Raw genomic sequence first — 24,505 nt, 5'->3', positions numbered from 1 at the left:
ATTGAAACCAAGGACAAAGCTATGCAGAAGAGATGAATGGAAAGCAGCATTGCAAATAATAGATATGAACACATAGAGGCAGCATGGGAAGCAAAGCAGGGAAGAGAAATAGAGAACATTCCATGAAATGCCCAGGAGATAGATAAGAGCAGAACAAAAAGGGAAGAATGAAATTCAAAGCCTGCCCATAAAAGTGTTTGATCGTCCCACCAGTCATTTATGCTTATTATTGTGTGTCTTTATTTCCAAAGTACAGGGTGGATCCTTTGACGATCCCTCTCATGTATTTCAGCAGACACAGATAGTTGAGAAGTGTTTTCTCACATAGCTGGCACAAGCTTGCGCTTTTCCTTGCTGGCAGCGTGGAAATGACAGCTTGGTCCTTGGAAGGAAAATCAAGCAAAATTAGCAGAGGATGGTTTCGATCCATCGACCTCTGGGTTATGGGCCCAGCACGCTTCCGCTGCGCCACTCTGCTCTGTTGTGAAAGTGTTCTTTTTATGCAGCTAAGGAGCATTAAGCAGAGTAGCCTGGGATTGGTCGGGCTCTCACCTCATTTGCCTAAGTATATCGCAAGGCATGCTGGGTGCAGAAAAACTTCATCTTCCCATCTCACAATCAGTCATAACTGAAAGTTAGACACTCTTAGGCACTAGCCGTTTCAGACCTTTATCAAGACAGCAGCTCTTGAACCCTCTCTCTCTCTCTCTCTCTCTCTCTCTCTCTCTCTCTCTCTCTCTCTCTCTGTGATCCTAGCACTAGCATGCTCAGGATTTCGCTTTACCTGGGAGCCAGAGATCTACCCGTGAGGGCTTGCCCGGTGTGAGGCTTATGAGCGTTTGGGAGCGTTCAGGATGTGAGTGGACGTTGGACAGGAAATTATGCGAGTTTGAAGCATCCAACATTCCTGCTGCAGTGAGCGGCTCTTTCCATGGACATCAGCCTCTTCGATTCCTCTCAACTTGCCTTCTGATAAAACATTTTGTGAGCAGCAGTTACCTTCGACAGCTACAAGGTGGCGCTACATTCAGGTGAGAGCACAAGTATGCACAAAATGTTGGGGACTTTTGCCAGATTTATCGGTGGATCTTGCATATTTGGAAGGAAAATCAAGCAAAATTAGCAGAGGATGGTTTCAATCCATCGACCTCTGGGTTATGGGCCCAGCACGCTTCCGCTGCGCCACTCTGCTCCTTTGTGAAAGTGTTCTCTTCATGCAGATGAGGAGGCATTCAGCGGAGTGACGTGGGATTGGTCGGGCTCTCACCTCATTTGCCCAAGTATATCGCAAGGCATGCTGGGTGCAGAAAATCTTCATCTTCCCCTCTCACAATCAGTCAAACCTGAAAGTCCAGACCCTCTTAGGCACTAGCCGTTTCAGGCCTTTATCAAGACAGCAGCTCACCGACGCGCTCTGTCTCTCTCTCTCTCTCTCTGTGATCCTAGTGCTAGCATGCTCAGGATTTGGCTTTACCTGGGAGCCAGAGATCTACCCGGTGAGGGCTAAGGCTTTTGAGCAGTTGGGAGCGTTCCGTACATGAGAGGACGTTGGACTGGAAACGATGCAAATTTGAAGCATCCAACCTTCCTGCTGCAGTCAGAGGCTCTTTCCATGGACATCTGCCTTTTGGATTCCTCTAAACTTGCGCTCTGATGAAACATTTTGTGAGCTGCAGTTACCTCCGAAGTCTACAAGGTGGCGCTACATTCAGGTGAGGGCACAAGTATGCACAAAATGTTGGGGACTTTTGCCAGATTTATCGATGGATCTTGCACATTTTTTTCAGAGGCCAGATATTGCCTAGGAAATGCTTTTTAACATAGAGATGCTGGAGTTATAATGTGTGGTCGGGCCTCAGCCCTTTCATTGTCTGCCCACTGTAACATATTTTTTACCAGCACATGTGAGTTGTGACTCTGCTTTATGAAACTTATCATATATTAGGACAATGAATATAGCAGAAGGGGCGATCGAGATGCTTGCCTACATATTTGTTTATTTTTTATATAATGACTGATTAATCTGTTCATTATATTTCCATTATGTGACATGTTGCATTAAAATATATCCTGCTTGCAGAATATATAAGTATTTGTACTGCGTTGGCCGGGAATCGAATCCAGGTCAACTGCTTGGAAGGCAGCTATGCTCACCACTATACCACCAACGCCCTCTGATCTGTGCACTCTCGGTTCTAAACATTAGGAGCCTGAGTTCAATGACAATCTTGCACCAGCTTCAATGGTGCATTTGGTTTAGATACCAACATGAAAAGCAATAGAAAGTTTTTTGCAGAGGGTAAGGAACTGGGATTGAAACCAAGGACAAAGCTGTGCAGAAGAGAAGAATGGAAAGCAGCATTACAAATAATAGATATGAACACATAGAGGCAGCATGGGAAGCAAAGCCGGGAAGAGAAATAGAGAACAATCCATGAAATGCCCAGGAGATAGAAAAGAGCAGAACAAAAAGGGAAGAATGAAATTCAAAGCCTGCCCATAAAAGTGTTTGAAGGTCCCACCAGTCATGTATTCTTATTATTGTGTGTCTTTCCTTTCAAATTACAGGGTGGATCCTTTGACGATCCCTCTCATGTATTTCAGCAGACACAGATAGTTGAGAAGTCTTTTCTCACATAGCTGGCACAAGCTTGCGCTTTTCCTTGCTGGCAGGGTGGAAATGACAGCTTGGTCCTTGGAAGGAAAATCAAGAAAACTTAGCAGAGGAGGGTTTCGATCTATCGACCTCTGGGTTATGGGCCCAGCACGCTTTCGCTTTGCCACTCTGCTCTGTTGTGAAAGTGTTCTTTTTATGCAGATAAGGAGCATTAAGCAGAGTAGCCTGGGATTGGTCGGGCTCTCACCTCATTTGCCTAAGTATATCGCAAGGCATGCTGGGTGCAGAAAATCTTCATCTTCCCCTCTCACAATCAGTCATAACTGAAAGTCCAGACCTTCTTAGGCACTAGCCGTTTCAGGCCTTTATCACGACAGCAGCTAAATCGACGCTCTCCGTCTCTCTCTCTCTCTGTGATCCTAGTGCTAGCATGCTCAGGATTTGGCTTTACCTGGGAGCCAGAGTTCTACCCGGTGAGGGCTTGCCCGGTGTAAGGCTTTTGAGCGTTTGGGAGCATTCGGTACATGAGAGGACGTTGGACTAGAAACGATGCAAATTTGAAGCATCCAAACTTCCTGCTGCAGTCGGAGGCTCTTTCCATGGACATCTGCCTTTTGGATTCCTCTAAACTTGACCTCTAATGAAACATTTTGTGAGCTGCAGTTACCTCCGACGGCTACAAGGTGGCGCTACATTCAGGTGAGGGCACAAGAATGCACAAAATGTTGGGGACTTTTGCCAGATTTATCGATGGATCTTGCATATTTTTTTCAGAGGCTAGATATTGCCTAGAAATGCTTTTTAACATAGAGATGCTGGAGTTATAATGTGTGGTCGGGCCTCAGCCCTTCCATTGTCTGCCCACTGTAACATATTTTTAACCAGCACATGTGAGTGGTGACTCTGCTCTATGAAACTTATCATATATTAGGACAATGAATATAGCAGAAGGGGCGATCGAGATGCTTGCCTACATATTTGTTTATTTTTTATATAACGGCTGATTAATCTGTTCATTATATTTTCATTTTGTGAAATGTTGCATTAAAATATATCCTGCTTGCAGAATATATAAGTATTTGTACTGCATTGGCCAGGAATCGAACCCGGGTCAACTGCTTGGAAGGCAGCTATGCTCACCACTATACCACCAACGCCCTCTGATGTGTGCGCTCTCGTTTCTAAACATTGGGATCCTGAGTTCAATGACTATCTTGCACCAGCTTCAATGGTGCATTTGGTTTAGATACCAACATGAAAAGCAATAGAAAGTTTTTTGCAGAGGGTAAGGAACTGGGATTGAAACCAAGGACAAAGGTGTGCAGAAGAGAAGAATGGAAAGCGGCATTACAAATAATAGATATGAATACATAGAGGCAGTATGGGAAGCAAAACAGGGAAGAGAAATACAGAACATTCCATGAAATGCCCAGGAGATTGATAAGAGCAGAACACAAAGGGAAGAATGAAATTCAAAGCCTGCCCATAAAAGTGTTTGAAGGTCCCACCAGTCATTTATGCTTATTATTGTGTGTCTTTACTTTCAAAGTACAGGGTGGATCCTTTGACGATCCCTCTCTTGTATTTCAACAGACACAGATATTTGAGAAGTCTTTTCTCACATAGCTGGCACAAGCTTGTGCTTTTCCTTGCTGGCAGCTTGGAAATGACAGCTTGGTCCTTGGAAGGAAAATCAAGCAAAATTAGCAGAGGATGGTTTCGATCCATCGACCTCTGGGTTATGGGCCCAGCACGCTTCCGCTGCGCCACTCTGCTCTGTTGTGAAAGTGTTCTTTTTATGCAGATAGGGAGCATTAAGCAAAGTAGCGTGGGATTGGTCGGGCTCTCACCTTATTTGCCTAGTATATTGCAAGGCATGCTGGGTGCAGAAAAACTTCATCTTCCCCTCTCACAATCAGTCATAACTGAAAGTCAGACACTCTTAGGCACTAGCCGTTTCAGACCTTTATCAAGACAGCAGGTCTTGAACCCTCTCTCTCTCTCTCTGTGATCCTAGCACTAGCATGCTCAGGATTTGGCTTTACCTGGGAGCCAGAGATCTACCCGGTGAGGGCGAGGCTTTTGAGCGTTTGGGAGCGTTGTGGACATTGGACAGGAAACTCTGCGAATTTGAAGCATCCAACATTCCTGCTGCAGTGAGCGGCTCTTTCCATGGACATCTGCCTCTAGGATTCCTCTCAACTTGCCTTCTGCTAAAACATTTTGTGAGCAGCAATTACCTTCGACAGCTACAAGGTGGCGCTACATTCTGGTAAGTGCACAAGTATGCACAAAATGTTAAGGACTTTTGCCAGCCCAGGCGGCCTTCAATGAAAGTGTTGAAGCACACGAGGACTGCCGGGCATGGGAATAATTGCAGCTGAGGCGCCCAATTCAAATGTGCGCAAAACAAAAAAGAAAAAGAGAGACACCTTACTGCAGTATGCAGAGTGGCAGTGGAGCCACGAGGACCGCTGGTGCAGTGCACTGAGGCCCAGGAACGTCCAGGTGTGTCTGCAGTTCATTGGGCATCAGGGCTGTAAGAAGAAGGCAGCACCCACCGCGAGTTGCCTGCCCTCCATTCCTCTGCCCTATTGAATCCCGCGAGTACAGGACAAACGGCAGCATCACGGAACCGAGCGTGGTTCCAGAAAGAAGTATAACGACTGCAGACATCCATAATTTGACCTGCATTGCAATCTAGTGGCCGTTTTGCGCTACCACGGCTAGAGGAAAGAATCATATGGACAAGCATGCAAGAAAAGGGAACCCATTGCAGAAGCGTAAAAGAAGGTTATCCATGTGTTAACAATAAATTAATTTAGAGAACACAACCAGTGCCAGCAGCAGCACAGAACTAGTTGTTGCAGTACAGCACAATTGAGGGACAATATTGCACTAGCAGAAAGAAAAGAAAGGCCCGTGCAGGTAGGAGCAGTGGGGGGATTTCAATGGACGATGATGAGAGACAAATAAAAAAATAATTAATTTTCCCTCGTCATCATCCGTCTAAATTTCCCCCATCGCTTTTACCTGCACAGGCGGGAGCTGTAGACTAACTTTATCATAAAGCGATTATTCGCTGGCCTTGTCTGTATGGCGATCCCCAAGATTTTATCTTGTTGTCACCAATGTTCACCTTTTATGTGATCCCGGTTGATTGGATTACATTGTTTGTGTTTTAATTATCACTTTTTGCTGATGATACCGAAATAGTTGTAAAGCTAACATGATCCTTGAAATGATGGCTCGTAGCCTTGGAACTAATGTCCTTCCCTATGAAGACTGTAAAAAACTTAAGAATTAACATTTATTTCTCATTGACAATGGAAGACCAGATCACATCTGTAATTATGGCCTGCATATTTCAACTTCCCTCTTTGAAACTGATCTGCACTTCTTTTCTTCCCAACACAGAGTTCAGATTTTAATGCATTAGTTCCGCCCTGGCATTGCAAACTACAGTGTCCCGGGTAGGCACCCCAGGACACAGCAGGAGCCAGCCCTGGGGGGTGGCAGTCCCCAGGACCATCAATGGCTCCAGGATGGGGGCAGCATGGTCCCACTCCTCACATTTTTTAAAGCCCTGGGGGGTGGTGGTCCTGCGGGGGTCCATCACAGACCCCTCAATCTAAATATTTAGAGCCCCGGGGAGGTGGCAGTCCCAGGGGCGTGTGGGAGCTTGAGCTCCCCCACACAGTGTATTTTCCACAAAAAAGCCCCGGGGCTGGGGGCCCCTCTGAGCCTCCCTGTACACAATAAGTTTTGCCCCCGTGATTTGTCCACCGGTGGGCTAATTAACAACAAAGCGCGGGAGCCCGCACTTCATTTTTATTATTTCGCCCAAAATTAGCGCTGGGTGCGCGAATCTCGACGATTTAAAAAAAAAAGAATGTTTTTTTGGCTTTGGGGGTCTTTGTGGGACCCCCTGAGCAGGCCTAGTGGGTCAGGGTGTTTCTACCCTGCCCCCTTTTTGCGTTCTGAACGTTTGTTTTTCTGCTTTCTTGTGCCTCGGTTCTACAGAGGCACAAGAAAGCAGATTTTACTTTTGATTTTCTCAGGAACTACTGTACGGATTTACACCATTTAACCAAAAGGCACGAGTGTGAACCAAGGGCTAACTCTTTGCTAAATTTGGTGTAATTCCGTTTAGCAGTTCGGCTGTAGCTGCGATTATTGGTTCCTAAGGAAAATTGTATGGGGAAAACACGTTTTGGGTCCCCCCTTTTTTCTTGGCCCCCACTTGACGAATCACCCCGAGACTTCATGGATAGGAGGAGATCGGAGCTGGCCATTAGTTTTAAAAATTTCACGAAGATTCTTCAACCGGCGGCAAAGTTATTCCAAATAGAATGTTGCGGATTTCCTATGGATAATAGGTCTTAACTTTAACTACCTACAGGCTATATATATCCATACTAATATAATAAAGAGAGAGCCCAAACCTTTGAAGTAGGTAATCTCAGGAACCACAGCACCAATCACAACACCCAATACAGCATTGGAAAGGGCAGTTGCAGCAGAAGGACATAGGCTATGCAGACGCCCACCATATACATTTAAAAGGTAAAAGAACTGTGCCAGCAAAGTAGTCCCTTGTGGGCGTTTCTGCATTGTGCTGTGGGCGTATGCTGGGGGCGTGACAAATGCCGGGGGCGTGTGGTACGTTCCGCCCTTCATGCCATGTCTTATATCGTGTGCTTAAACCACCCAGCTCCCTTTAAAAATACCCCTGCACCCTATAATCATAAACCCACCCTTACTCCTTAAAATACCCCAACACCCTTAAATACTAACCCAACTTAACCCTATAAATATACCCTGTACCCCAAAACTCAAACCTATCCCTAAACCCTAAAAACACCCCTGTACCCCAAAACCCAAACCTAGCCCTGAACCCTATAAATACCCCTGTACCTCAAAACCCAAACCTACACCATAACCATAAAAATACCCCTGTACCCCAAAACCCAAACCTAGCCCTGAACCCTAAAAATACCACTGTACCCCAAAAGCCAAACCTACCCCTGAACCCTAAAATACCCCTGTACCCCAAAACCCAAACCTAGCCCTGAACCCTTAAAATACCCCTGTACCTCAAAACCCGAACCTACCCCTGAACTCTAAAAATACCCCTGTACCCCAAAACCCAAACCTAGCCCTGAACCCTAAAAATAACCCTGTACCTCAAACCCCAAACCTACCCCTGTACCCCAAAACCCAAACCTAGCCCTGATCCCTAAAAATAACCCTGTACCCTAAAACCAAAACCTACCCTGAACCCTAAAATACCCCTGTACCCCAAAACCCAAACCTAGCCCTGAACCCTAAAAATACCCCTGTACCCCAAAACCAAACCTAGCCCTGAACCCTTAAAATACCCCTGTACCCCAACACCCAAACCTACCCCTGAACCCTAAAAATACCCCTATACCCCAAAACCCAAACCTAGTCCTGAACCCTAAAAATACCCCTGTACCCCAAAACCCATACCTATCCCTAAACCCTAAAACTACCCCTGTACCCCATAACCCAAAACTATATCTGAACCCTTAAAATACCCAAACACCCCAAAACATATACCTCACTACCTCAAAACATATACCCCTATACCCATACTTACCTTATCCAAACATTACAAAAAAATCATGCTTTTACCATTCATGCATTTACAACGAATTTCATTGTAAATGTATGCGTGGTAAAAGCATATAAAATGTAATGCCATGCGTTATATTGGCATTGCGGAGTCATGGTACTTTCGTAATGAAAGTATGCGGAGTGATGGTATGAGGAAAGAAAGTTGCGGAATAATGGGTGTTTACCCTCCCCAGGTAAGTACATTGGTGGCACGGCGGCCCACATCTCCAGCAACATACTCATATTTTTTCACCACCCATTTGAAAAATGCACAGGTCTCTCTCATTAATGGCCAGCACCGACATACACTTTTAGACACACCTCCCGCCACAAGTTCTAGAATTGCGAACTTTAGAGCTGGGGAGCTACGTTCGAATCTCGGCATCAGCTCAACATCCTGTGATTCCAGGCAAATCGCTTTGTCTCCCCGTGCCTACCACAAATGAATGTGTTCTTCTGTAATGTAAATTGTGCTCATGCCATGTTGTCGAGTTTGCGCTATATAATATTGCAAGGAAAAATAAAGTAGGGAAACTCGGTTTCACACACTACTAAACGCGCACTCTTAAGTGCATCAGCCGTGCACTGCGAATCGGAGCATTTCACAGGCCTGTCACAGATAAGAAATGCTATCAAAACGAAATCCTATAAAGCAATATACTACTGGCCCGCCGCAATTCATACCCGGACAACGTCGGGACGGGCTGCTAGTATATAGATATAAATACATATATGTAGTTACAGTTAGGACCTATTATCATTAGGAAATTTGTAACCTTCTTGTCCCAATAACTTTGGCGCAGGTTGACGAATCTTCGTGAAATTTTCAAAAGTCATGGGGCACCTCGGTCAGCTCCTGTCTTAAAAGTTTCGGGGTGATTCGGCAAGCGGGGGGCGAGAAAAGGGGGGTCCCAAAACATGTTTTCTCCATGTTAATTCCCATAGAAAATTTTTGACACCGCTACAGCCCGAACTGCTGAACGGAATTACACCAAATTGCGCAAAAAGGTAGTCCTTGGTTCAGAAAGAACTCTTTTTGCTAAATGGTGTAAATCCGTTGAGTAGTTCCTGAGAATTTCAAGAAAAAGATATGAAAAAATGCAATTTACCATAGGAAACTTTAGACAAGGCTACAGCTTGAACTGCTGAATGGAATTACAATAATTTGGCATAAAGATAGACTCTGGTTCTTACTGGAGGTACATGGTGGGCTAGTTGGACCCAGGGACTCTCAGGATTTAAGGGGACGTAATCCCCTAACTTAAAACGTGTATCAGGGCACCTTTGAGCAATGGTAAAGGGAGGGGGCGGGGCCAGAGGTGCCCTGTGGTGCATTTTACATTGGGGAATTAAGTCCCCTTTAATCTTGAGAGTCCCTGGGTCCAACTAGCCCACCATATACCTCCAATAAGCACCACAGAGCTGCAATTGTGAGAGGTGGTCCAAGGCCATGCCCTATTTTACACCTCTCTGCAATGCAACTCTGTGGCACTTACTGGACATACCTGTTGGGTTAGTTGGCCCCCAGGGACCCTCAGGATTCAAGGGGACTTTATCCCCCAACTTAAAACGGCCACCCACAGGGCGTGTTTGCACACATGTCACCTCAGGCACACCCTCCCTTCACCACTGTGCAAACACGCCCATGGCGTGTTTTAAGAGGTAGTTTTAATCTCCCTGTGCTATTATGTACGAAGGCCTTACAGAGGAGATAATGCTAATCACAGGGGTACCCCAACGCAGAGTGTTACCTAGTGTATGTAGGTGTTTTCACTGTATTCTAAGTGTCTTTTAGCATACCACTGGCTCTAAGCCTGGTTAGTCAGAGTCAGTTACCACCAGTACCAGTCCGAAAAAGTTGTGGGCACAGGATGATTTTGTAACAAGTACCTGTTTTCCTGCAGAGCCCATTTGGAGCCAGCTTTTCACGCACGGAAGGTCGTCCGCCTCGTCTTTTTGAAACATTGAAGGGAAACATCTTCCAAGCAGACCAGAGCGGCAACCTCCATTTGTATCAGACACTATTTGATGGCCATTATAAATCGGTCGCGTTAGAAACGTCTATGATTTAGACCATCAAGTTTGACTTCTCACAGTCTCCCGGGTATTTCCTCGTTATACACCCCGAAATCTGGCTCCTTCATCATATTTAAGCTCTCACTAGAAGAGTGCCTTATATTCTCATCTGCATCGTGTATATATATGGGCTTGCAGATTGTTCTTTAAAAACGAACAATAGACGAGTCAATTTGATATCAATTTACGAATACTATCTTCATGCGTCTCTACAGAGCTCCATCACAATTACCTTGAATTGTCACCGGAGTAGAAACCACATTATATCTGAGTGTTTCATTGCTACTGTGAATAGTTGACGGCTACTTGATGAAGGCATGTATGCCGAAACGCGCGTTGTAAGACATCTGCCGCACTGCCTAAGTCAACGTTCTCGTCTATCGCATGAATTACACATATCTTTCTATGGTGTATGAATTTATTCACATGTTATGGATCTTTTTGGTTTTCAAATGCACTATTATGTCATTGTTCTATTTATTTATATATAGATTGCGTATGAATCAAAACAAGTAAAAATAATCTAAATAAACTATTCAAAATAAGGATATATAATATTCTTTCTTTTGTATATTGGGATCTTATAGAGTGTCCATCTCACACATGTCTATATTTGAGACACAATTAGGTATTCCTTTTGTTAAATAATAGTTTAGTACCTGTTCTAGCTATAACTTCCTTCCACTTGATTTTGTAACAAGGCCTCTTTCTGCTCCTCTGTTGGTTCTTTCTGCACATGTTTTGCTTCTTCCTGCACTTTTCTTTGTCTTTGAAGACTTCTGTTGCTTCTTTCTGCATTTCTTTTACTTCTTACTGTGCGTTTTTTCTTCTTTCTTCACGTCCTACCTCTGTAGGCATAGTTCGAAACTAGCATTTAAAAAACCTTAGAAATTCACTTAAAAAAACATAGGTTTCAGGCACGTTGTAGTTAGGAATTAGCATTTAAAAAACCTGTGAAATGCACTGAAAAAAACATAGGTTTCAGGTATGTTATAGTTAGAAATTAGCATTTAAAAAACCTTGAAAATTCACTGAAAAAAACATAGGTTTCAGGGGCGTTATAGTTAGTTGGACATTTCACTCGTAAAAAACAATAGAAATTCTGTGTTATAGTTGTTTCAGCTAACTATAATTTGCGCGCACGCAATGCACTGCTGATGACATCACATATTACGTCACTCATGACATGGTCAGTGACATCACTCATGACATCACTGATGACATCTCAAATGGCATAAATGGTATATAGATGTAATTGAACAATTTGCACAGATGTGTTTTTTTGTTTTGCAATCAATGTTTTTTCACGGGCAACTGATATTCTAATTTTAGACCATATCTTTTCTTCAATACAATGTATTTTGCTTTTGTGCATGGACATATATGTACAATTGCTAACATCAAAAAAACTCTATGGTTTTATTTTGTAAAACCATATTGAGGCCATTTCAAGTTAGAGCATGATGTCCTTCTCAGTTCAGTTTTTGTTCTGAGGCAATGAAATTAGATGGAAGCGACCCTCTGCTGAAGTTCTTCTGCAGGGTGGTGACTCAGAGCACACCTTGGAAGAGCGCAGATTTGATAAGGCAGTGGTTGCAATACGCTTCCCATGATGTAGTCAAGGTTGACTGTCTTCAGCCCCTCAGGCAGGTGGAACGTAAAGTGTCGTAGAAGATTGGAGAAGAAGATAAAGAGCTCAGTCCTCGCCAGCTGTTCCCCCAGGCAGACACGATGCCCTGCGAAAAGAATTGGCAATCTTGGTCAGACTTGGACACATGTGATCGGCTGAGATATCAGAGTCCATCCCAAATGACTAGTGGGTGACTTTTATTTTGTTATATCATGCTCGTGCCGTGCCAAGAGATGTATTATTTTCAGTTTCATTATCTCAGGATACAAAAATCTCCATATAATTACATTGAAATAACAAATATGTTAGAAATGAAAAGAAGGAGAAAGGAGCAAAAATAAAACATAGTTGAGGTTAAGTAAAAGGGAAGAAGAGATCAGTTTAACAAGAAATGGAAAATCCACGAGCTCTCAGTTTTTGTGAAATGACCCAGTGGTTTGGAACCTCTGGTGATGAAAGCTGTAAAAGTGTGCAGTGAAACTGCATCTGGACAGAATGCAATGGTGTATTTTTTACTATTTATTTTAGATACTGAGATAAAAGTGGAGTAGATAATAGAGGGATACAGAGCCCTTAGGGCAGTAAGCTTTACTGGCTACAATCTCAACTTGCTGGTTATTCAGGTAAACTGGAGGTGTGTTTGTAACTGACTCACAGTTGTGCTAATTTCACTTTGCGCTGCCCTAGGTTTTAGGTCGAGCCTTAACACAGCTTGGGCTGTCAGGCGGTCTCTTGTATCTACCTTGTTTGGTCTGACACCTCCTTTACTTAGGAACGGCTTTTGTGTGTGTCATTTAAGAATGGAAGTGTGCTAATGGCTGATGTTTGGTGCACGTCCCACCTTTCCTTACCAGTTAACTCCCATGGAGTGATGGTGCAGGTAAGAACAGGGACGCGCACGGCGCTAGAGTTCTATTATGTTCTTTTTGTTTGTTTGTTTTCGCCTGAATGCACTTTGGCTACAAAACATGTTCACCCATTGTGAGAATACATGGGCTTTATTTGGTAATGTACTTGCGTTTTATTTCTGGTCTTGTGCGAGCATTTTTTTTCTTCTATTGCGTAACAGTATTTATTGTATATTTCGTCTGGTTTAATGTAAAAAATGCTGCTAAGGTTCATTGGGGCGAGTGCGTGCTTGTTACTATTACACGGTGCATCTGCTATTATGCCGACCACACTTTAGGCATGCACACTTGTTACTATTACACTGTACATCTGCTATTATGCCAACCACACTTTAGGCATGCACACTTGTTATTATTACACTGGACATCTGTTATTATGCCACCCACACTTTAGGCATGCTGCTATGTGTCTATGTGTTTTGTAGTGTATTTTAGTGCCAGTTAGCACACTCCCTCTCAGCCCAGACCCACCCTTCATAGCAGCACCAACCTAATGTAGCCGCTGCAATTTATTATGGGTTTAAACACAGAATGTTGTTCACCTAAAGTCACTTTATGTAAATTAATATAAAAGAAATCCCTACCCTACAGCTCCATTTCTGACTTTATGTGTATGTTTAGTTTCTTGTTTTAGAATTCACTGAACACAGCGTCTGTCCTGCGATAACATCAAACAATTCTGGTGATTACTACTTACTGGAAATATTTTTTCATTAGATCCTGCCTAGTTTTTTACCTGTAAACTCACTCTGTAAAATGCACAACATTTGGGAATATTTTGCGTTTTTTATGGTTTTGACGTCAGTTTAGACTAAGGGTGGGCGGGCAACTCCGCTACGCTCACGGAGTGGGCGTAGTGCTGCCTACTCCGCACTTTGCGGAGTATGCGTAGCCGGCAGCACTACGCCCACTCCGTGGGCGTAGCGGAGTTGCCCGACACCCGCCTCCCTCCCGCCCCTTAAATACTTTAATCTAAATGGTATAAAGAATTAAAAGGCACTTACCTTGCCCGCCGCTGCCCGCCGCGTCTCCGGGGCTCCCTCTCTTCATCGCCGCCGCCTTGGATAGTAATGCGCATGCGCGGGCGGCCGCGCATGCGCATTTCTCACGAGAAATGCGCATGCGCAGCCACCCGCGCATGCGCATTACTATCCAAGACGGCGGCGATGAAGAGAGGGAGCCCCGGGGACGCGGCGGGCAGCGGCGGGCAAGGTAAGTGCCTTTTAATTCATTATACCATTTAGATTAAAGTATTTAGGGAGGGCGGGAGGGAGGCAGGCCTGTGGTGCGTAGTGGGGCTACGCGGAGTGCGGAGGTGGGCGTAGTTTCTCGGCCACTTCGCGTAGCTCCGCGAAGCCCCACTACGCCCACTACGCCCAGGGTTAGTTTAGACCTGGCCAATGCAAATCAGTCTTGACCCTGTGCCTCATGGGAACAGTCCAGCTCGACCTGGCAATCCAGGTCCTCCCTGGACCGGAAACAAGCATCCTAGGACCGGTTTTGGGGTTTCAACCCTTATCAGCTAGAATAGAATCCAGTGGCACAGCGAACCCGGGACCCACGTCTGGGCATAGCTGGCGCCCTTAGGGCGAGAAAACACATTTCAAAATTGTAACGAAAATCCTTTGAATAGATATTGGCGGTATGATTCCATATAAGACTTCTCTCCCTGAAATTTACTAACTATGCTTATCTAGAATTAAAAAAAAAGGTACTTGAATAATACCATTAGACAGTAATATGTGAAATGTATGAAAAAAAGGGACTTTTGAATATGCATTAGGAAAGTTTTCCAACGTACATAAAATTTGTGCTTAGAGTTTCCAATATAAATATGAAGAGAAGATGTCTAATCATGATAACGTGTTCGGCTAATTGTGATACGCTTGTGATGACCAGGACAGATGACGATAGACGCTGGACACTAGGACCCTGTGGGTCACAGGGTGGTGACCAGGTCACCGGACACCACTTCCTGTCGAGGGACAGGAAAGGACATTATGCAGCAGGACGAGGACGAGGACAGACGTGCCATGACAGACTAATGAGCAACCGAAATAAAGAAGCATCTGTGCACCTACCCAAACTGTGTCCCGAGGGATTACTGACTGTCGTGTATACGACATCTGGCGACGAAGGACGGATCCGGTCCCTGCGTGCAGGAATCCAGAAATCGCGATTTTAAAACCAGGAGCCCACCGTGGATCGCGTTGCGGCCAAGAAGAAGAGGGAAGAGTGAAGCGCCGTCCAGCCATCAGCAGCGACGTGGGAGCCCACCCCGACCGCCGCAAAAGAAAAGAACAGTAAAGCCGGTAAGCGCTAAGCGCTAGCGCGAAGAGCGCGAAGTTTGAAGAGCCTAAAGCCAGCGCGAGCTCTCGCGAGAGTCTCGGCGGCATATTGGGGCCAGGCGTGGGAGCCAATCAAAACGAAGAATAAGCGCGGTGGCCATCTTGAAGTCAGGCAGCGCCCAGATTGGCCAAGAAGTCTCGCGAGAGTCTCGGCGGCCATCTTAAAGTCAGGCGCGAGAGCCAATAAGGAAGCAGGAAAGTTGGGCGGCCATCTTAAAGTCAGGAAAAGATCGAAAAACGAAGGAAAAGCGCCGATTACAAGGAAAAAGGAAATAAAAGCGCAGACAAAGACAAAGCACAGAAAATAAAGAGTAAACAAAGAGAGAAAATAAAAGAAAGACTGTAAGAAATAAAAAAAAAAAGGGGGACAAAAGTATCACCACACAAAGAAGAATAATAAAGAAAGAATAAAGGAGATATCAAAAGAAATAACCAGAAACAAAAGAGTCTAAAGAAAATGCCAGACACAAAATCGCAGAGTGCACAATTCCGCAGACCAGTGCCTTTCGTCGTATCGGAGCCACAAGTGGGCATCCGGTGGGAAAAGTGGATCATAAAATTTGAACGATACCTGAAGGCGACTGACGTTGTAAATGAGAAGAAGTTGGATCTACTGCTAAACTTAGTGGGGGATGAGGTGGAGGACCTCCTCATAACACTACCACCGAGTGAATTAGAAACCTATGACAAATTAAAAAAGTGTCTGACGGCCAAGTTCGACCCGCAAAGAAACGTCGACTTTGAGAGATATTCTTTCCACATGGCATATCAGCAGCCAGAAGAGTCAATGGATGACTTCGCAACGAGGCTGAGAAAGCTAGTAGCATATTGCGAATTTGAAAAGTACGACAACGAACAGGCACTTCGTCTCAAACTGATAGAAGGCTGCCGAGACACGGAATTTCGCACAAGACTACTAAAAGAACCGATCACCTTGGAGAAAATTCTTGACCTTGCGAGGGCAGAAGCAAGAGCGATGATACAAGCGAAGCAGATGGATCGAAAGGGAGAACAAATACATAGAATGACAGACACCGGCAGGAAAGGGAACTGGAAAGGAGGACACAAGGAACAAGCGGCGAAGAAACAAAGTTCCCAATGCTACAGATGCGGCCTGGAATTCCCTCACAGAGGACCATGCCCAGCATTTGGCCAAACGTGCAGAAAATGCAACAGAAGCAACCACTTTGCCACTATGTGCCAAGGTGGACAATTCAAAAGTGAACGTGGCAGGCCAGGAAAACCAAGAACAACAACAAAAAAACATGTAAGGCACATGGACGTGGCGGAGAGGAGCTCGTCGGGGGAATCAGAAGAAGAAGAGGAAGAAATAACAAGAAAAGTAGAACGCCTATATCTCATGACCACGGATGAAGAGCATGAAGAAGAACATATCAGGCTAATAGACAGGAAGTCAATAAAGAAGACGGATTGGGTGACAATTGAAGTAGGGCCACATCAAACAAAATTTGTACTGGACAGCGGAGCCACGTGCAACATCATGTGTGCCACTGAATACGACAAGATGAAGAAGAAGCCGCCGCTACAACCATCAAGTGTAAGAGTATTTACATGGGGTGCACAAAATCCTGTAACTAACATGGGAAAATTCACGGACACCATGACGCACAACGGCAAAACTGTCGTAGAAGAAATACATGTGTTACGAGGAGACATTCCAGCACCATGTCTACTAAGCAACGTAACAGCAAAAGTAATGGGACTACTGAAAATGATGTATCACATGTCGGAAAAAGAAAGCATACTACAGGAGTTCCCGAAGCTAACGGAAGTCCTAGGAAAACTTAAAGGAAAACAAATAACATTACACATAAATGAGGCTGTCAGGCCAGTTGCACAGCACCACCGAAGGGTACCAATACATCTACAACCTCAAGTAGAGGAAGAAATAAAGGCGCTACTGGCCCAGGACATCATTGAGCCTGCAGAAGGACCAACGCCATGGGTGTCCCCAATAGTGGCTGTACCAAAGAAAGACACTACACAGATAAGGATCTGCGTGGACATGAGAATACCGAACACAGCCATCGAGAGAGAAAGGCACCCAGGGCCACATCTGGATGACATGATAAGCTGCCTGACAGGAATGAGAAAATTTTCCAAACTAGACCTGTGCAAGGGATATCATCAATTGGAGCTAGATGAACAATCCAGATACATAACGACCTTCTCAACGCACCTTGGACTGTTTCGCTACAAAAGGCAGAGTTTTGGAATATCCTCAGCAGCAGAAATATTCCAAGAAACGATCAGGCAGATAATAAGACCGATAACGAACAGTCTAAACTACAGCGATGACATCCTGGTTTTTGGGAAGTCAGACGGGGAGCATGACACGGCACTGAGGGAAGTATGTTCACGGCTAGTAGAGGTGGGCCTGACAGTAAACGAGAAGAAATGCGAGCTGGGGAGAGAAGAACTAGTGTTTTTTGGACACATATTCTCACGAAAAGGAATGAGGCCTGACAAGAGTAAGATAGACACGCTCGAAAAAGCGAGTGAACCTAAAGACGTCGCCGACGTGCGCTCGTTTCTTGGCCGAGCCAGCTACTGCGCGAGGTACATAAAAGACTCCGCAACGGTGAGCACACCCTTGAGAGAACTGACAAAACAAGGGCAGCCATTTGAATGGACCACAGAGTGCACAAAAGCGTTTGAAGAGATAAGAGCCTCAGTGACAGCAGTCGACCACCTAGCATACTTTGACCCGAACCTATGCACAGAACTAACAGTAGACGCCAGCCCGGTAGGCCTGGGCGCAATACTAACACAACACAAACCTGGGAAAGACTCACCTCGACAAATAGTAGCATACAGAAGCAAAAGCCTATCCGATGTTGAGAGAGCCTACTCTCAACCAGAAAAGGAGAGCTTGGCGGTGGTATGGGCATGTGAGCACTACCACATGTTCATATATGGAAAACCGTTCACAATAGTGACAGACCACCAAGCGCTAGTGACTATCTATGGCAACCCAACGGCGAAAATACCACCGAGAATAGAAAGGTGGGGAATAAGGTTGATGGACTATAACTTCAAGATAATACACAAACCAGGCAAAGATCAAAATCCAGCCGACTACATGTCGCGACACCCGCTCCCGCACCGGAGTAATAGTACCACAATGGCAGAAGAATACCTCAATTTCATAGTGAAACAAAACACTCCAGCGTCAATAACAAGTAAAGAACTGGAACAAGAGACAAAAAGAGATCCGACAATGAAGACAATAGGAACGATAGTGAGGCTACAGAGATGGAGACACATTAATAACAACACCATCACAGAAGAAGGAGTTGACAAAGAAGAACTGTTGGCGTTCAAAAAGATAGGCGAAGAATTGTCGGAGACAGAGAACGGAGTTCTGATGAGAGGCTCAAGGATTGTAATACCACTTCGACTACGAAAAAGAACAGTTAAGATAGCACACGAGTCGCATAGAGGAATAGTAGCGACAAAGAAGATGCTGAGAGAAAGAGTGTGGTTCCCAGGACTAGACAGCATGGTAGAGGAAGAAGTGTCACAATGTCACACCTGTCAAGTAACAGGATCATCCAGTAAGCCCACACCGCTGAGGATGTCGGAACTGCCATTGGCAGTATGCACTGAACTAGCGGCAGACTTCTATGGGCCACTGGAGACTGGAAAATACCTGCTGGTAGTCATTGACGAATTTTCAAGATTTCCAGTAGTGAGGGAAGTGGCATCGACATCGGAGAACGCCACCTTACCAGTGCTGGACGACATATTTGCTGCCTGGGGCTCACCACAAACACCGAAAACAGACAATGGCCCTCCATTTTCAGGAGAAGAGTTCCGCAGGTTCATGGACTACCTGGGGATCAAACACAGGAAAATAACCCCACTGTGGCCACAAGCCAACGGAATGGCAGAAAGATTTATGGGGACCATCAAAAGGGCCATCCAGCTAGCAAAATTGACACAGATCTCCATTGGACAAGCGCTGTGTCAAGTACTACGAGACTATAGGAACACCCCTCACAGCACCACGGGCAAATGCCCAGCAGAACTGGTGTTAGGAAGAACAAGCAAGACGAGGCTACCACAGAGAGAAGCCACAGCAGACACCAACAGACAAGAGATCGCAGAAAGAGACAACAAAGAGAAAAAGAAAATGAAAGAATATGCTGACAAAAAGAGACATGCAGCTGAACACCAACTAAAAGAAGGAGACATAGTAATAGTGAAGCAAACACAGCAAAGAAAATCCGACAGCCCTTTTTCAAAGGAGCCGCTGGTAGTAACTGGAGTAAAAGGGTCAATGGTGACCGCGGCCTCAGACAATCGGAAGATAACAAGAAACAGCTCACATTTCAAGGAGCTCAAAATGGAAGAAGAAGAAAGAGCAATAACAACAGCGGAAGTGGAGGAAAGAGAGCAAGGAACAAACGGAGAAGTGACAACACACAAAGAAGAAGGTAGAGGACCAGAGCAGAGCGGAGAACAAAGAACAAGAAGAGAATGCAAAAAGACAAAGAGACTGCTAGAAGAAATGTAGAGACTCTCTATCTCTCTCTCTCTCTCTCTCTCTCTCTCTCTCTCTATCTCTCTCTCTCTCTCTCCCTCTCTCTCTCTCTCTCTCCCTCCCTCTCTCTCTCTCTCCCGCACCGCCTCACAGGCGTTCCACAGTGTGGGCAAGGACTTGTGCATGGGGAAAGCATTTGTTGTAACAAGGGGGCAGATGTGATGACCAGGACAGATGACGATAGACGCTGGACACTAGGACCCTGTGGGTCACAGGGTGGTGACCAGGTCACCGGACACCACTTCCTGTCGGGGGACAGGAAAGGACATTATGCAGCAGGACGAGGACGAGGACAGACGTGCCATGACAGACTAATGAGCAACCGAAATAAAGAAGCATCTGTGCACCTACCCAAACTGTGTCCCGAGTGATTACTGACTGTCGTGTATACGACAACGCTGTATAGGTTTCTATTGTACAAACCGTATGACTACTTATATGAAGCACTTTGAGTTTATAGAATTTTGAGTAAATTAACATGTGTGTAGAAATACAGCACTGCCTCTTTTTAAAAAAATTGGATATAGTTGTAAATATTTTGTATGTATTTTTTGTAGCTCTGAAGAAGTCTGTGCAGGATGAAATGCATTGGCTACTATATCTACTATGCAATGGCGTTTTTTAAATGAAGAACACGAATAAAGAATAATTGATTTGAGACACTTTTGTCAGATGCAGTGATTTACATTGCGTATCAAATATTTAGTATTGCCTTCAGTACAAATCATTGTTAAACATATGATGAACTCTCACTAACCAGACATGTTGTCTACAATTCTGTGAGTGCTGGACCACTAGTAGTAAATGTTGTTTTGAAGTTTCTTTCAAATTTTAGTAGAGAGGGGTTGTACTCCTGGTTCTGTGTACCGCACACAGATTAATATTTTACCCTACTTATTTGATTGTTAAGTGCTGTACTGTATTGCCTCATTCCCTCTGTATATAGCTGTGTCATGAATTTGTAAAGCATCCATTCACCCATGGGCATTTCGGGCTAAATAAAACGTATTTAATATTACCTTACAGTAATTATTTTATCAACCTCACAAGGATAAAAGGTTCAGTCAACACACAAGGATTTAAACCTATGACCATAAAGAATACATCAGGCTCCGTATCTCACCTTGGCATGCTTCTCTGAATGTTTTAGAAGGAATATATGAACTTTATTTGCTAATATAGTTGCCTCTTTAATAATGTTTTATACAAAGCTGCCCACAGTGTAAGTTTTACATTTGTTATCATATGTTGTTCTCCTCCAAGTCACTCCGGCTTAATTCATATAAACAAACCTCTATCCCAAGGCTGCATTTGTCGCTTTATGCATACATTTCTTTTCTTACACTATAATACACCGTGTTTAAGTTATCATGACTGCCCACAATTATATATATCTTTTAAAAAGAACACACCAACATAAAGATAATTTAGGTTTATAGTACTGATACATTCCAAATACCAACATTAAGTTAATGTAAGCACATAGTACCAATGCACTCCTAGAAAAATTCTTTAAGATTTAATATTAGTGTGTGGGATTGGGAAACAACAGTTACAACGCAACTGTTACAACGCACTACTGTTACAACACAACTTTTACAAGCAGGATCCTTTACAACGCATGCCTTTACAACGCATGACATTACATAGCAGATGCTATTACAACGCATGCCATTACAACGTAAGTATAGGTAAGTATATCTTTTTTAAAACATTAATTTAATTTGGGTTTTGGGGTACAGGGGTATTTTAGGGTTCAGGGCTAGGTTTGGGTTTTGGGGTACAGGGGTATTTTTAGGTTTCAGGGTTAGGTTTGGGTTATGGGGTACAGGGGTATTTTTAGGGTTCAGGGCTAGGTTTGGGTTATGGGGTATAGGGGTATTTTTAGGGTTCAGGATTAGGTTTGGGTTATGGGGTACAGGGGTATTTTAGGTTTCAGGGCTAGGTTTGGGTTTTGGGGTACAGGGGTATTTTTAGGTTTCAGGGCTAGGTTTGGGTTTTGGGGTACAGGGGTATTTTTAGGTTTCAGGGCTAGGTTTGGGTTATGGGGTACAGGGGTATTTTTAGGGTTCAGGGCTAGGTTTGGGTTTTGGGAAACAGGGGTATTTTTAGGGTTCAGGGCTAGGTTTGGGTTATGGGGTACAGGGATATTTTTAGGGTTCTGGGCTAGGTTTGGGTTATGGGGTACAGGGGTATTTTTAGGTTTCAGGGCTAGGTTTGGGTTTTGGGGTACAGGGGTATTTTTAGGTTACAGGGCTAGGTTTGGGTTATGGGGTACAGGGGTATTTTTAGGTTTCAGGGCTAGGTTTGGGTTTTGGGGTACAGGGGTATTTTTAGGGTTCAGGGCTAGGTTTGGGTTTTGGGGTTCCGGGGTATTTTTAGGTTTCAGGGCTAGGTTTGGGTTATGGGGTAGAGGGTAATTTTTAATTTTCAGGGCTAGGTTTGGGTTTTGGGGTACAGGGGTATTTTTAGGTTTCAGGGCTAGGTTTGGGTTTTGGGGTACAGGGGTATTTTTAGGTTTCAGGGCTAGGTTTGGGTTATGGGGTACAGGGGTATTTTTAGGGTTCAGGGCTAGGTTTGGGTTTTGGGAAACAGGGGTATTTTTAGGGTTCAGTGCTAGGTTTGGGTTATGGGGTACAGGGATATTTTTAGGGTTCTGGGCTAGGTTTGTGTTATGGGGTACAGGGGTATTTTTAGGTTTCAGGGCTAGGTTTGGGTTTTGGGGTACAGGGGTATTTTTAGGTTACAGGGCTAGGTTTGGGTTATGGGGTACAGGGGTATTTTTAGGTTTCAGGGCTAGGTTTGGGTTTTGGGGTACAGGGGTATTTTTAGGGTTCAGGGCTAGGTTTGGGTTTTGGGGTTCAGGGGTATTTTTAGGTTTCAGGGCTAGGTTTGGGTTATGGGGTAGAGGGTAATTTTTAATTTTCAGGGCTAGGTTTGGGTTTTGGGGTACAGGGGTATTTTTAGGGTTCAGGGCTAGGTTTGAGTTTTGGGGTACAGGGGTATTTTTAGGTTTCAGGGCTAGGTTTGGGTTATGGGGTACAACGGTATTTTTAGGGTTCAGGGCTAGGTTTGGGTTTTGGGGTACAGGAGTAGCTCTAGGGATTAGGGATAGGTTTTGGGTATAGGGGTACAGGGGTATTTTAAGGTTTAAGTGTTTTTAATAAACTACTTTAAATAAATTAAATTAATTTAATTAAATTAATTAAATAAAATTAATTAAATATTTATTAAATACAATTTTTTTTAAAAAGATATACTTACCTATACTTACGTTGTAATGGCATGCGTTGTAATAGCATCTGCTATGTAATGACATGCGTTGTAAAGGCATGCGTTGTGAAGGATCCTGCGTTGTAAAAGTCGCGTTGTAATGGTATGCGATGTAAAAGTATGCGTTGTAACGTCATACATCCGTTTGCTGAACATCCTGTGATTCTGGGCAAATCACTTAATCTCTCTTTCTATGGCAGGTAACATTCCTGTAAACTAATTAACTTTGTCTTCCTGCCTAAACAGTGCACATATGCAGGTTGTAAACGTGGTATATATCTTTATTGCTATGGTGATGTCTTGCCTCATTTATCAAAGCAAAAACCAAAGGTTGCTGGTATTTCATTTTGGCCAACGTCGGACTCCACCTTGGTCCAGGTTTAAATGGTTAAAAATCTGCCAAGGTGCTAAATTTCGCCTTCAGATGTTAACTCACTCAACTGTGCTGTTTACCACCTGCAGCAAATGTTTTCAGTTATCTTTAACTAAAAACTTACTGGGTTATATTGACAATGATTGGGAAGATTGTACTTTTTTTAATATTCTTACATTTGTATTTTTGCTGAACTTTTAAAATGAATACAGTTTACTATATATGACAGCAAGGTAGAATTTTAGTGCTTTTTTATCAATATGTGACTATAGGCATATGTATATAGATATTTTAAAAGCAATACATCTGGTTTATATTTTTATTTATTTATATTTTTTGCTTTAGTGTTCCTCACTACTGGTGCCTGCTTTACCCTGGTCCTCTCCACTTTCATACAAGTACCTCCACAATAAGGAGCAAATGTGGCCCTTAGAATATGCAAAAAGGCTGCTATGTTCCAAAATATGGACCAAAATAAAGACGAACTGGAGCACAAAAAATACAATGCTTTTCTGAAATTTACCAGACCAAATGACTGGGGTGAGAACGGCATGGGAGGGCGATCTAGGACCAATGGGCGATGAAGATTGGCAGGGGGCAGTTGAGGCCCCCAAACAGGCAATAACAGCCTCTCAATTTTGATTAATGCAGCTCAGATTACTGCACCACAAGTGTCTCACTAGAGTTAGATTGCACCGCATGGGATGATTGCTACGGGGTGCTGCCTCTGGTGTGGTGTGGTGTGCCACTGGAAGATAGTTTGTCTTCATTTTGTTGGTAGAAAGGGCTTTCAATTGGTTATAGTGGTTGACTACCTCTGTGACAGGGACATAGGCTAGTGCAATAATTTTTTTTCACTTCGAAGGCGAATTGGCTGATAGTAACATATTTGGAACTTAGGGCCTGGTCGTGAGTTTGGCGGTCCTACCGCCTGACCATCGACCCAGAGAAGATGCGCTATTGCTACGCTCGCAGAAAGCATTATTGGAGAGTTCACGGAAACCGGTGGTTCCGGGACCGAAGCGGTTCAGAGTGCACAGAGGTTAAGTTCCCCTGCTGAGTCTGTGAAATCA

General features: G+C 44.1%; 1 protein-coding gene across 1 annotated transcript in view; it reads right to left on the bottom strand.

Moving 5' to 3' along the window:
• Window positions 1–11,442: 11,442 nt before the first annotated feature.
• Window positions 11,443–24,505, bottom strand: part of LOC147684187 (cytochrome P450 2J5-like) — a 150,834-nt gene continuing 137,771 nt past the window's right edge. The window contains exon 9 of the mRNA XM_086944599.1: window positions 11,443–12,069. Coding sequence (XP_086800725.1) covers window positions 11,837–12,069 — 233 coding nt within the window. The 3' untranslated portion in view covers window positions 11,443–11,836. The remainder of the gene's footprint in view (window positions 12,070–24,505) is intronic.

This window comes from Lissotriton vulgaris, chromosome 11 (genome assembly GCF_964263255.1).
Source record: "Lissotriton vulgaris chromosome 11, aLisVul1.2, whole genome shotgun sequence".
Lineage (NCBI taxonomy): Eukaryota > Metazoa > Chordata > Amphibia > Caudata > Salamandridae > Lissotriton > Lissotriton vulgaris.
This window is presented reverse-complemented; position numbering and strand designations above follow the sequence as displayed.